The sequence below is a fragment of the Kogia breviceps genome, chromosome 7, assembly GCF_026419965.1.
Source record: "Kogia breviceps isolate mKogBre1 chromosome 7, mKogBre1 haplotype 1, whole genome shotgun sequence".
Taxonomy (NCBI): domain Eukaryota; kingdom Metazoa; phylum Chordata; class Mammalia; order Artiodactyla; family Physeteridae; genus Kogia; species Kogia breviceps.
In genome coordinates this window covers 81,157,045-81,169,365 of record NC_081316.1, presented here as the reverse complement: position 1 = coordinate 81,169,365, position 12,321 = coordinate 81,157,045, and the positions used below count along the sequence as shown (strand labels likewise).

The 12,321-nt window shown below is 57.1% G+C and overlaps 1 protein-coding gene across 8 annotated transcripts in view; it reads left to right on the top strand.

Moving 5' to 3' along the window:
* Positions 1-12,321, top strand: part of ARAP1 (ArfGAP with RhoGAP domain, ankyrin repeat and PH domain 1) — a 63,001-nt gene extending 50,680 nt beyond the window's left edge. For 4 of the 8 annotated variants that reach the window (XM_067038831.1, XM_067038830.1, XM_067038836.1 and 1 more), the window contains 14 exons: positions 88-251; positions 437-649; positions 995-1,100; positions 1,504-1,651; positions 1,740-1,826; positions 1,914-1,982; positions 2,304-2,421; positions 4,096-4,209; positions 4,463-4,608; positions 8,785-8,867; positions 9,658-9,708; positions 9,879-9,942; positions 11,332-11,481; positions 11,733-12,321. In XM_067038831.1, the coding sequence (XP_066894932.1) occupies positions 88-251; positions 437-649; positions 995-1,100; positions 1,504-1,651; positions 1,740-1,826; positions 1,914-1,982; positions 2,304-2,421; positions 4,096-4,209; positions 4,463-4,608; positions 8,785-8,867; positions 9,658-9,708; positions 9,879-9,942; positions 11,332-11,481; positions 11,733-11,750 (1,531 nt within the window). In that variant the 3' untranslated portion in view covers positions 11,751-12,321. Of the gene's footprint in view, positions 1-87; positions 252-436; positions 650-994; positions 1,101-1,503; positions 1,652-1,739; positions 1,827-1,913; positions 1,983-2,303; positions 2,422-4,095; positions 4,210-4,462; positions 4,609-5,151; positions 5,185-8,784; positions 8,868-9,657; positions 9,709-9,878; positions 9,943-11,331; positions 11,482-11,732 lie in introns of all 8 variants that reach the window. The other 4 variants (XM_067038833.1, XM_067038832.1, XM_067038835.1 and 1 more) reach the window with 2 other exon arrangements.

Below are 12,321 nucleotides of genomic sequence, written 5' to 3'. Positions count from 1 at the left end.
AAGGGCTCTGAGAAACCTGAAAAGTCTGACAGGCCTGGGAGGGGTGGGGCAGGGGTAGGTCCCCAAGTGACTGACTCCCCGGCCCAGGACGCTGTACATCCAGGGGGAGCGGCGGCTGGACTTCACGGGCTGGCTGGGGGCCATCCAGAAAGCAGCGGCCAGCTCAGGGGACACGCTGTCGGAGCAGCAGCTTGGAGACTCGGATATCCCGGTGATTGTGTACCGCTGTGTGGACTACATTACCCAGTGCGGTGAGCCCCGCCCCCGTGGCACAGGCCCCGCCCCTCCCCACCCCGAGAGACTTTTACCTCCTGCCCCAGAGGCCAAGCCTCGCCTTCCTGGGATCTCTCTGAAAGCCGTGAGGTCCTCCCCTTGACCAATGCTCCTGGCCCCTCACGTTTGGCTCCGCCCCCAGCTCAGCCCCACCCCTCTCCAGGCCTGACGTCGGAGGGCATCTACCGCAAGTGTGGGCAGACATCAAAGACACAGCGGCTGCTGGAGAGCCTGCGGCTGGACGCTCGCTCTGTGCGCCTCAAGGAGGGCGAGCAGCACGTGGACGACGTCTCCTCGGCGCTCAAGCGCTTCTTGCGAGATCTGCCCGATGGGCTCTTCACTCGAGTCCAGCGCCTAGCCTGGCTGGAGGCCTCAGGTGGGCCCTGCAGCCCGTGCCCAGCCTGAGACCAGGCCAGTGCTGCTGACTTGTACACTCTGATCTCAGTTTTCCCTCCCTTCCCCATCATGCACTTGGACTAGGCATGCCCCAGTGGTGGGCTCCAGTTCTTCTCCCTCCTTTCTTCTTACTCCCATTGTCACTCTATACAGAACCAGGGTCCCTTGGAGAATTCTTTATCTTTGCTGCATGGCTGGCCTGATTTGACTTGGAGGGGGGCAGGGAGTGGTATCACCTAGGATGAGAGGCAGGGCAACCAGAGGGGTGGGACAGGGGAGGTGGTTACAAGAGGGTTCCTGACCTGATCCATCTCCCCCAACCCAGGGATTGAGGATGAAGAGGAGAAGGTCTCCAGGTACCGAGAGCTACTGGCGCGTCTGCCCCCAGTCAACCGGGCCACAGTGAAGGCCCTTATCAGCCACTTGTACTGGTGAGAAGTAGCACTACTGGAGGGCTGGGGTAGAAAAGACTCTTCTGTTCCCAGTCTGGCTGACTCTTCTCCCCTGGGAACCAGGTGGGCCTGGGAACTGAATGTTGCCTTATGATGTGCCCTGGTCTTGGACACTTTGTCTCCCAGCTTACTTCCTGCAGGGTGGGAGAATAGAGGCGGTTTCAGCTGGTGGACAGATCTCTCAGTTTCCCAGCCCTACTTCTCCCCAGGACCCAAGATACGGCCAGAAAGTCTGTCCCCTCGTCTCCTTAACTACTTGTCCTCTCTGACTGGGACCTTCCCTGGCCTCTCAGGGGCCATTCATGGACTTGTCAGGAATTGGGAAGGTGAGGTGGGGAAGTTCTGGGCTGACTCCTCAAGGCTTCCATCCTTCCCTGTCCAGTGTCCAGTGCTTCTCAGACACGAACCAGATGAACACGCACAACCTGGCTATTGTGTTTGGGCCCACACTCTTCCAGACAGATGGGCAGGACTACAAGGCCGGCCGCGTGGTGGAAGACCTCATCAGCCACTATGTGATGGTGTTTAGTGTGCGTCCCCAGCCAGTGGGCAGTGGAAGGCAGAACTTAGCCCCTGGGCAGCAGTGACCATCTGTCCCTGTCCCTCTCCCTTTCCCAGGTGGATGAGGAGGAGTTGAGGAAGCAGCGGGAGGAGATCACTGCCATTGTGAAGATGCGTGTGGCTGGCACTGCTAGTGGGACTCAGGTGAAGGACAGGGCCTGGGGTGGGGGGCTCAGACCAGCCTCCTGCACCTGCTCCCCAGGCCTCCAGCTGAGCCCTGTCTCTCCACAGCACGCCGGTGACTTCATCTGCACTGTGTACCTGGAGGAAAAGAAGGAGGAGACAGAGCAACATGTCAAGGTGAAGGCCAGGGACCTAGAAGCTCAGGGGCCGGGAGAGTCAGGCTGGGCTGGGCACAGGCTCAGATGACCAAGGGAGAACAGCTTCCATGCTAAGGGGAGCCCTGGTTTGGGACCTGTATCTGGCTGGTGCCAGGGCCTGTCTCTTTCCCTTCTCCCCACCCAGCTCATCAGGACCACTCAGACACCCCCCTGTATTCCAGGACTCCAGAGGACCCTGAGAGGGATGGGCTCGGCCCCTGGATCACACAGCAGGGTTGTGGCAGAGCAGGGGCTGGGGCTGGGGTAGGCTGATCAGCCTCCTCATCCTGGGTCCCCACAGATCCCAGCATCCATGACAGCTGAGGAGCTCACCCTGGAGATCTTGGATCGCAGGAATGTGGGCATCAGGGAGAAGGACTATTGGACCTGCTTCGAGGTCAACGAGAGGGAGGAGGCAGGTGGGTGACCACAGGATTGGTGCAGGAAATGGGGTGGCGCCAGTCTGTCCTCCTGTACCCCACAGTGTGCTGACAGTGGTGGTAAAGGGGGTTTTAGATGATGGATGTTGCTGTCATGCTGTGATCTCAGTGATGGTGGTGGTGATGTGCTGGCAGGGATTCAGGTGATGTGGCTGAAGGAAGGGACCATGAAGGGGTAGATGGTGTCGGCTACGGCGCTTTCTCAGGTGTCGGTGAGAATGGTGTTGCTTGCAAGGGTGGAGATGCTGAATTTGATAATGGGATTGTGAGTGACAGCATTGGTGGTGAGGGGGGTAGTGGGTGGTGATGAGCATGCAGAAGGAGTGGGGTGGGGTGTTGTGAAGGCGCCATCGTGGTGAAGGGGAGTGATAAAGGCATTTTAGGGTGAAGGATGGTCTCAGTGGCAGTGGAGGATGAGGCCGTATCTGTTCATTTGTTTTACCGTTATTTGTTGAGTGCCAGGCACTGGGCAGGGGAGCCAGACACACAGTCCCTACCCTCTTGGGGGTAGTCTGGTATGGAATAGAGACACTGTCCCATGATCACACTGGTAAACGCACAACTACAACCATGTTAACTGCTGTGAAGGAAAGGGCCACAATGCCACCAGAGCTTTTTAAAAAATTTTATTATTTATTTATTTTTGCTGCATTGGGTCCTTGTTGCTGCGCGCGGGCTTTCCCTAGTTGTGGCGGGCGGTGAGCGGAGGGCTACTCTTCTTTGCAGTGCACGGGCTCCTCATTGCGGTGGCTTCTGTTTCTTGCGGAGCACTGACTGTAGAGTGCAGGCTCAGTAGTTGTGGCGCATGGGCTCAGTTGCTTCATGGCATGTGGGATCTTCCCAGACCAGGGATCAAACCCATGTCTCCTGCATTGGCAGGTGGATTCTTAACCACTGAGCCACCAGGGAAGTCCGTCACCAGAGCATATAACAGGGTCTTTGGCTTTGGAGTCCCTGGGTTAGGAGGTTAAGGAAGGGTAGGGGTTCCTTGGTGAAGAAGAGGGGAAAGTACTTCAAGGCAGTGAGAACATCATGGGCAAAGGCCCTGTGGTGGCTGGGGACACCATCCTTTCAAGGAGCTTAAGATAAGGGCAGTGAGAGGTTGTGGCATGGGATGGGGTTGGAGATAGAGGCGGAGGCCACCCTCAGGGCCTGACAACAATGTAAGTCCATTGAAGGGTTAGTGGTTGGGAGCTTGAAAAGATTGCTCCTTACTGCTGGGTAGAGAGACATGGGGAGAGGGGATGAGAGCACACAGCAGAGACTGCTTCAGAGGCCACAGTATTGGTCCAAGAAGATGGGATCATGGGCCAGAGTAGCTGCAAGGAGATGGACAGAAGCAGAGATTAGACACATGGAGGCTGAGAGGGAGGAGGGTTTGTTTCTGGCCTGGGTGGCCTGGGGGGTGGTGCCAGTTTCCCTGATGAGGACACACAGGGAAGATCACCGGCTTGGCTTTGGACATGTTGGGTTGGAGCAGGTTTGGTCCCAACCACATGTGTTGGGTGTGGGAAGTGGTCAGGGCAGCGACGTGGCGCTAGGAGGCAGAGGGAGTGGACGGTGCCCTTGGGCACGTAGGTGATGTGTGTCCATGGGCCAGCCCTCAGTTCTGTCAGACCAAGTGGCCCTGGTGACGCTGTGCCCTCTCCCCAGAGCGCCCCCTGCACTTTGCGGAGAAGGTGCTGCCCATCCTGCATGGGCTGGGCATGGACAGCTACCTGGTGGTGAAGAAGCACCAGTCCATGGAGGCCATGCTGCTGTACCTAGGTAGGTGGTGTCCCTGGATGGGTGGTGCCTACAGGGTCGGGCAACCTGGTGGTGGGTCCCTCCATCCAGAACTGGGGTGAGATCTGGTGGTGCCAGGCAGGAACACCTCAGGCAGAGGGCGCCAGGCGGGCAGGCCTCTTCGGAGGCTGGGGCAGGATGGAGCAGTTTCCTTCAACCTGGGACCCTGCCCAGGGTGTCTGTGTCTGTGGGCAGGGGGTTGGTGCAGCCCGTGCCCACTCCACTCCTCCCCCAGCCAGCCACGTGGGCGAAACCAAGCACGGCATGATGAAGTTCCGAGAGGACCGCAGCCTCCTGGGCCTGGGCCTGCCCTCTGGTGGCTTCCACGATCGCTACTTCATCCTCAACAGCAGCTGCCTGCGGCTCTACAAGGAGGTTCGGGTACGTGATTCTGCTGGGTCCTGCCCCGAGGTGGGCACCTGCACCCAAGTGTGCTCAGACACCCGAGCACAGATGTCCCCCTGGGCCTAACAATGGGAGCATCCCCATCGCAGGGTCTTGGGGTGCACAGCAGTTGGGGGGAGCTGTGGACTCTCAGAGACCCTCCTGCTGTGGCTCTCGGTGATCACATGGCTTTGCCCTGGAGCCCTACTAGGCCCTGGTACCTAGATGCCATCACATCAGGCGTGTGCTTCTCACCTGTGCCTGGTCATGGCACCCACAAGAACATGCTACGTGGTGACAGCCCCAAGTTGTGGCCTGTGCATGCCTTGTTGCTTCATAGGCCATACCCCATCCCAGCCCACTCCGTGCCCATGCTGTCCATATGCCGGGCGTCCTCCCAGACCAAACACCATCTCCGTCCTAGCGCTGCCCCCGCTGCCCCAGCATACAAGCCACGTCCCGCCATGCACCACTACACACACTGTCCTAGCTCTGGACCTGGGCCTCCTTCTTCTGTAACCCTGATCCTCTATCAAACAGAGCCAGAGGCCATGGAGCGGGGTCCCTGAGACCGTGAGTAGCTGTGGGTCAACTGCCAGCTGCCTTACACCTCCTGGGGGCCAAGTGAGCCTAGTGGGAGCATGGGGACACAGCCAGAGCTCCTGGCCGTCTCCAGGCATGGTTTCCTGGCCTCCGCCCTAGCTTGTGGCCTAGTCTGCTTCTCTTCATCCCCAACCCTATCCCAGAGTCCTTCCCCCAAGGTAAGGTCCCCCATCAGTGCAATGCTCTAGACTTTTCCAAAAGATTCAGGGTGGAGGCTGTGGAGCCAGTTAATGGAAGCCCCTAGGTTTGAATTAGAGCTCTGATCTTCACCTCCTGTCACCCCTGGAACCACCCTCTTTCCAGCCCTGGAGAGAGTTCCAGGGCTATTAGAATGTCCTTGCTACTGCCCTTATCTTAAAACAGAAGAACAGGACTACAGAGGCTTGTGGTGTATTCCCCAGCTGTAGTAGCCTCCTTAGCTGGTTGTCAGCCTTTGTTTGCACACCCTGGGAGAGGGGAGTTCATCCTCTCCTCCCTTGGTGCTGCTCCATCCCTAGAATGATACTGAGTATCACTGTTCAGGTTCAGCTGAGATCTGCCTCCCATGACACCCCTGTGGATCTCAGCTGTGCCTTGGGTGCCACAGAGTATAGATGCTCTGAAGAGACAGGAAACAGAAACGTGTTTCTAAGCCCAGGGGTCCAGCCTGAGCTCCTACCAGTGTCTCCCGCCCTTTCTGCCCCTTGCATCTCCTGAGGACATCTGGACAGGCCTGGCTGCCGCGGGAGCCCAGCAGATAGAGCAGGACCCTCACCTCCCTCTCTTTGCACATTATACCTCTATTTATGCAGCCTGGGCTCCTGCTGACCCTTGTGGGGAATGCCTCCTCTTCTCTCCTTTGCCTCCCTCTGTGATCACATCCTTACTTCTGGGCCCATCCACCCGTCCAGTCAGTTCCCCTTGGTTCTGGATGCTATTTCCCTGGCCCTCTCCCTCTAGGGGTGCTTAGCCCCTTGGAATAGAACCAGACCATCAATGTGGGCAGAGAGGAGGGAGAATGGCTGAGGCACCTGGAAAAGCAGCTGCTGGTCCCTTGACATGGAGGAGAGGAGGCAGGAGAGCTAGAAAGAAGATCTAATGTTTATCGAACCAGGCTTGGTGCCCAGCCTTTCACATACTGGGACATGTAACCTCACTACTGTCCTGTGTGGAGGGATATTGTCCATTTTTCACAGGTGAGAAAGCAGGCTTCAGGTGACTTGCCCAAGGCCATCTCTAGGTGGTAGCCTGGGACTCGAACCCAAACTTGTCAGCCTCAAAAAGCTTCAACTTTTTATTCCTTGAAATACAGGAATCAAGCCCTCATAGCAAGGGCTGGTCAGCGCAGGGCTAGATGGTGCTCTCCCCAGTGGCAGCCGGCACCTGGTCTCACAGGAGCCCTGGGAAGGTGTGTTTTGGCTACTGAGGTGTTGGTGATTCTGGTATTTGCTAGTTTATGGGGCAACAGGACAGATTTGAAATTGGGACAGTCCCTGGCAGTTCAGGCTATGTGTACACCCGAGCCTCGTCCTGGAGTCTCCCATTGGTAAAGACACTGAGGCCCCTGGGAAAAGCACATTCTACAAAGATCTTGGTTCCAGCAGAGGTCTTTGAGCGTCAAGGAGTGAACTTCATTCCCTGCCAGTGACCTTATACCTCAGAGATGCTGGCAACATGAGCTGTTTGATCAGAAATGAAGATTACATTGACTGACGCTCCCCTTGCCCCCCAAAGTCCCCCTCAACCTTCTTGTCTTGGCCATACTCACATCATCAGCCTGCCACGTACACGCCACATGCACCAGTACCTGAGGAAGTAGCAGCTTGAGGGTTGTTTTTTCTGATTCTGAAGGAGCCACAGCCTGGCTTGACTGCCTCCATTCCCTTAATCCTCTCTATGCCCTGACTGCAACCACTGTTCCTGTCACACTCCTGGGCCGGCTCCTCCCACTATGGATTCACTTTACTCCTTGCTTTTAGTTCTCTTCCCCTCACACCCACAGCCCGACTTCTTCCAAGCCCACTGTCTGCTTTTCATTCCCTCACCCTGATTCCTTCTGTACCTGCAGCTCAGTTTCCCCCACATCCTTTCTCCTATCATGCTCAGAGCCGGATGTTTTCCACGCCTGCAGCCTAACTTCTTTTACCGCCTCTGTCTCAGTCTTTCCGTTCCTGCTGCCTGGTTTCTTCCAACTGCAGTCTGATTTCTTCAGTGCTCTCAGCCTTATGTCTTCCCTGCTTGCATGCAGGCCTCTTCTTTCTTGTATTCTCCCTAGACGTTGTTTCTCCCATATCAGCAGCCTGATTTCCTTATCTCTGCCCAGTTTCCTCCCTGCCTGCAGCCCTGATCATCCTGTGCCCGCAGCTCACCTTGTTCTGGCCCTTTTGGGCACATAGCCGTTGTCCTGCTATGTGCAGGAGATGTGGGGCTCCCGCATCAGGGGCTTGGTCATTAGGAGGACTTGGGGTGAAAGCAGGGTGAAGTTTCCTAATAAGCCCTTCTTAAACTACACCCCCTGTGACAGCACCAAAGTCTCCACTGATTCCCTAGGCAGCCCATCCTATTGTGACCTCACAGGGAAGGCCACCAATTCCCGAAATTCTCCATCTCCCTGGCCATCCCCTAGTCCCCTCTTTTTGTTCTTGCTGAGGAGCCATGCCTGGGGGTGGCTGGGAGCAATGGTGGGGAACAGTAGAGGTGGCTCAATCTGTGACCCCCAGTTTTGGTTGTAAGTGAGTCCCCCTCCCCTGCCATCCACCCTGGTGTCCCCGTTGGCACCAGGGGTGCCTGGTGGGGGCAGGGTTTCAAGCAAGTGGCTCCCAGAGCAGGAGGAAGGCTCATTAGCTTGACCTCCAACCCGCTTCTTCACGGGAGGTCATTGCTCCCATCCCCCTGCCTCTGAGCCAGCCTGCTCCTTCCAAGCCCAGACCCATATGCAGAGGTGGGGACTAGAGATGAGCATGTCAGTGATCTGGTGCTCCTCCCCAATACATTGGTCTGTCGCTTCCTGCCCTAGACCACTGGGAAGTTCTTGCCAGTGGTCTACCGAATGGCCATTCTGCTTCAGCTTGTCATTTGCCTTCACTTTGTGGGACCAAAGAGCCAGTAACTGCTCACCTTCTGTTCACACAGTCAACCCTGGAGCCTCCATGGGGCAGGGAAGGGTGAAGAATAAATAACCTGAGACAAACAGACAGCCGAGGCTCTCAGCTCCTGTACACTCATGATGTGCAATGTGCAGACTTGTCCCTCTGCAGACAATCTGCATCAGCCGATGATATTGATACAGATCAGTTCTCGATTTGCGGGGCAGCAGGGAGGGATTGGGAATCAACTGCTGTGGACGTCCAGCTGCCTCGGGGACAAGGGTTGACTGTCTGACGCTGGGGCAGGGAGAGAGGCCTGGGGGCTCTGTCGAGCTAGATTGTGAGCAGCGAGGGCTTTGTCAGGAAGGCTTCCTGGAGGAGGGCTCCTGGGCTGGGATGTAGAGGGGCTGGGGAGAGGGGGGAGGGAGGCACCCAGTTGGGAGGTCTGCCCCAGTGCCCACCCTGACTGACTGAAGTTCCTGCTCCTTCTCCCTTCCCCACCCAGAGTCACAGGCCTGAGAAGGAGTGGCCCATCAGGAGTCTCAAAGTCTACCTGGGAGTGAAGAAGAAACTCCGGCCACCCACCTGGTGAGCTGGGGCGGGGGAGGTGGGTCCACGGACTAGGGCCTTTGGGGCTCAGAACTGATGGGGGAGGCACAGCTGAGGGCTGTGAACTTGACAGGGGCTGGCTCATCCTTCTCAGGGTGTGGTCTCCCAGACCAGCAGCATCAGCATCACCTGGAAACACATTAGAAGCCCAAATTCTTGGGTACCACCCCAGATCTGCTAAATCGTGGACTCTGGGGGTGGGGCCAGCAGTCTGTGCTGTCACAAGCCACCTAAGGGACTCTGATGCTTGCTGATGTTTAAGAACCATTGGCCTGGGTTGAAATCCAGTTAGTCACTGACTAGCTCCGGGACCTTTCTGTGCCTCACTTCCCACATCTGAGGAATGGGGAAAATAATGGCACGCCTGTTCCAAAGGGTGGTTGTATGGTTTTTTATTCTTCTTCTTTTTTTTAATTGAAGTATAATTGATAAGGTGGTATGTTTTAAAAGTTGAAAAGTGATGCATAGCCACTATCACTGTTATTAACTGCAATCACTAGGCTGGGGTTTCTGGCATTCTCCTTTTACCCGCTGGCTGTGCCTGCTTCTCTCTGGAGGATAGGGCTGGGGGGTGGGGGAGCCAAGGCCCTGGGAGGCTGGCAGGGCTGTGAGAAGAAGAGGCAGCGGCCGGGATGTGCTGTGCCCGCAGAAGGACTTGAACTCTGCCCCCAGCCCTGGCCCAGGCTTCTGGGCTCTGTCCTAGGCTCTCACTGGGGCTGTGAGACCTCTCTGAGCTATCAAGTGACCCCCACCTGCCCCTTCTCTGCAGCTGGGGCTTCACGGTGGTGCACGAGACGGAGAAACACGAGAAGCAGCAGTGGTGAGTGAGGGCCCCAGGCCGAGGAGAGATGGTAGCATGTCTCCCTTGGTTGGGCCCCCTCACTGTCCAGATCTGGGCCCTGCCCACGAGACCCTGGGTGGTGGAACAGGGTAGGGTATCCTTGCTCAGCCAGACCCTGGCGGCATCCAGACCTATGCCCCACCCTGTAGGTACCTGTGCTGTGAGACACAGATGGAGCTCCGGGAGTGGTTCGCCACTTTCCTCTTCATGCAGGTACCAGGCGTGGGGTGCGCGGTGGGTCCCTGGAGACCTCCATTACAGAGAAGGGGTATGAGTGCTTCTTCACTGTTCAGGCCACCGATTGCTTCAGGATGTTGAGTTGCTTTTAATCCACTTGTTCGTTCATTCTCACATTAAACCCTTCCTGGTACCTGCTCTGGTCCAGCCCTGAGCCAGGCATGCTAGAGACAGAGGGTGCAGACCCCTACCCTGGGGCACTCACGCCCCCTGTGGAAAGGAAAACAGACTCAGAAGGCGCCTGTTAGAGCCCAGTGCTGTGGTGACAGAGGGAAGCCAGGGACCCTACATCATGGAGGTGTTGGGTGAGGTGGGGAAGGCAGCAGGGAGGGGGTATCGTGGATGCTGAATCTTTGGGGATGAGGGAGCGTTCACCAAGCAAAGGCGGGGGTGGGGCGGCTTCGAGGCAAAGGGAACAGTTTGCACACAGGCGTAGCAGGATTGCCGACAGGGTGTAAAGGGAGAAGCCAGGCATGCTAGAAGTTGGCACTGGAAACGAAGTTGGGAGTAAAATCTCAGTCTTGAAGGCCACGCCAAGGAAGCTGAACTTGACCTAGTCGGCAGTTTGAAGGGAGAGTTTTAAGCAAGAGTGGTGCGCAGGGTTGAGTCTGAGTCTGAGGGTTCATTCTGGGTGCGGCATGCAGGGGAGGATGGGCTGAAGGGCCGAACCTGGAGGTGAGGAGGCCGGTGAGGTAGTTGCTGCAGTGGGCCAGGTGGGAACAGGCTGGGAAGGACTCGAAGCCAGAGCAGGCCTAGAGGGGTGGGTTGGACTTAAAATAGGTGTTTGTTTGTTTGTCTTTTGGCCGTGCAGCATGCAGGATCTTAGTTCCCCAACCAGGGATTGAACCCGTGCCCCATGCAGTGGGAGCACAGACTCTTAACCACTGGGCCACCAAGGAAATCCCAAAACAGTTTTTTAAAATGAGAGGTCAGAATTGTTTGGGGAGAAGGGAGACAAAACTGTACCAGGGCTTGGGCTGAGCTTTTAGCCCTGAGCTTCCTGGTAGTCAAAGTCTAAAGGGAAACAGAGCAGATTCTAGAGTTTTCTTGGTTCCTGGTGAAAGGAAGCAGACATGTTCCTCTAGAACTGTTTTCTTGGCACTGCTTTCTTGGAGCGGTTTGTTTGTGGACCTAGAAATGAGGGCTGTTGAGTAATGTAATTGGCTGGGCTTTGGCGGGGTGGGGGGAATACAGTCATGTTCTCCTAACAGCTGTTTCTCATATCGGCTCAGATCAAAGCTGAGGGTTTCGCCTCAGATCATAGCTGGAGGCGTTTCTGGGAAGGGTGGGTGGATCCGGAGCTGAGTGTCTAGGCCAGCGAACCGAGCCCAGACCCCAACACCCCTCCTCTACCCTGCTGCCCAGCACGACGGCCTGGTGTGGCCCTCAGAGCCCTCACGCGTGTCCCGGGCGGTGCCTGAGGTCCGGCTGGGCAGCGTTTCGCTGATCCCCCTGCGCGGCAGTGAGAATGAGATGCGCCGGAGCGTGGCTGCCTTTACTGCGGACCCCCTTTCTGTGAGTGGCTCTCCATCCCTGTGGACAGGCGGCTGGGGACCTGGCTGGAGCCTGCCTTCCACCTGACTCACCACTGCTTCTCCTCTCTGAGTGCCCTTCGGCCCTGTCCCTCCATCCTCAGTGGGAGTCCTGACAGGCCCCTTGGGTTCACCTGGCTCCCGGGAGACCCCTCTCTGCTGGCCCCTGGCCCCTGCTCCCTGTGAATCTTCACAACGTGCTCATGGAATCTGGACTTCTGTGCCTTCCCACAGCTCCTCCGAAACGTCTGATCGCAGGTGGGACTCGGCCACCGTGAAGCCTTCGTGGGCAAGACACCCTCATGCCCTGCATGCCTGGTGTGAGCCAGCAGGGGGCGCATGAGGAAGCCATACCCCCAGACCCCTCATCCCGACTGCAGCATGGGGTTCCCTGGCCAGGACATGGGGGGCAGGCAGCAGGGTCTGCCTGAGGAGGAATCCCTTACCTGCTCTGACCAGGTGCTCAGCCCTCCTGGCCTGGCCTGCTCCCCGCCCAGGTCACACACCCTGAGTTTAAGGGGTTGGAGAGATGGGCATCAGTGAGGCACTCTGGCGGACTGCCATCCTTTCAGAGTCTCAAGGCCCTGGGGCCCCCGCTGGAAGGGAGCCCACCCCTTTGCCACAGACTCCAGAACAGCTCTAAAGGAGCACTCAGCTGGGGTGGGGAGGGAGCTCTTGGGTAAATGTACACAGGGCTGAGAACTGGACTTGGGGGACTTTAGCCCCCCTTCTGGTCTGGGCTTACTGGGAGGGCCTAGGCTGCCCGGTGCCCCTTCCCCACTTTGGGGACCTTTTGATAATATAAATATATCTGTATATTTTA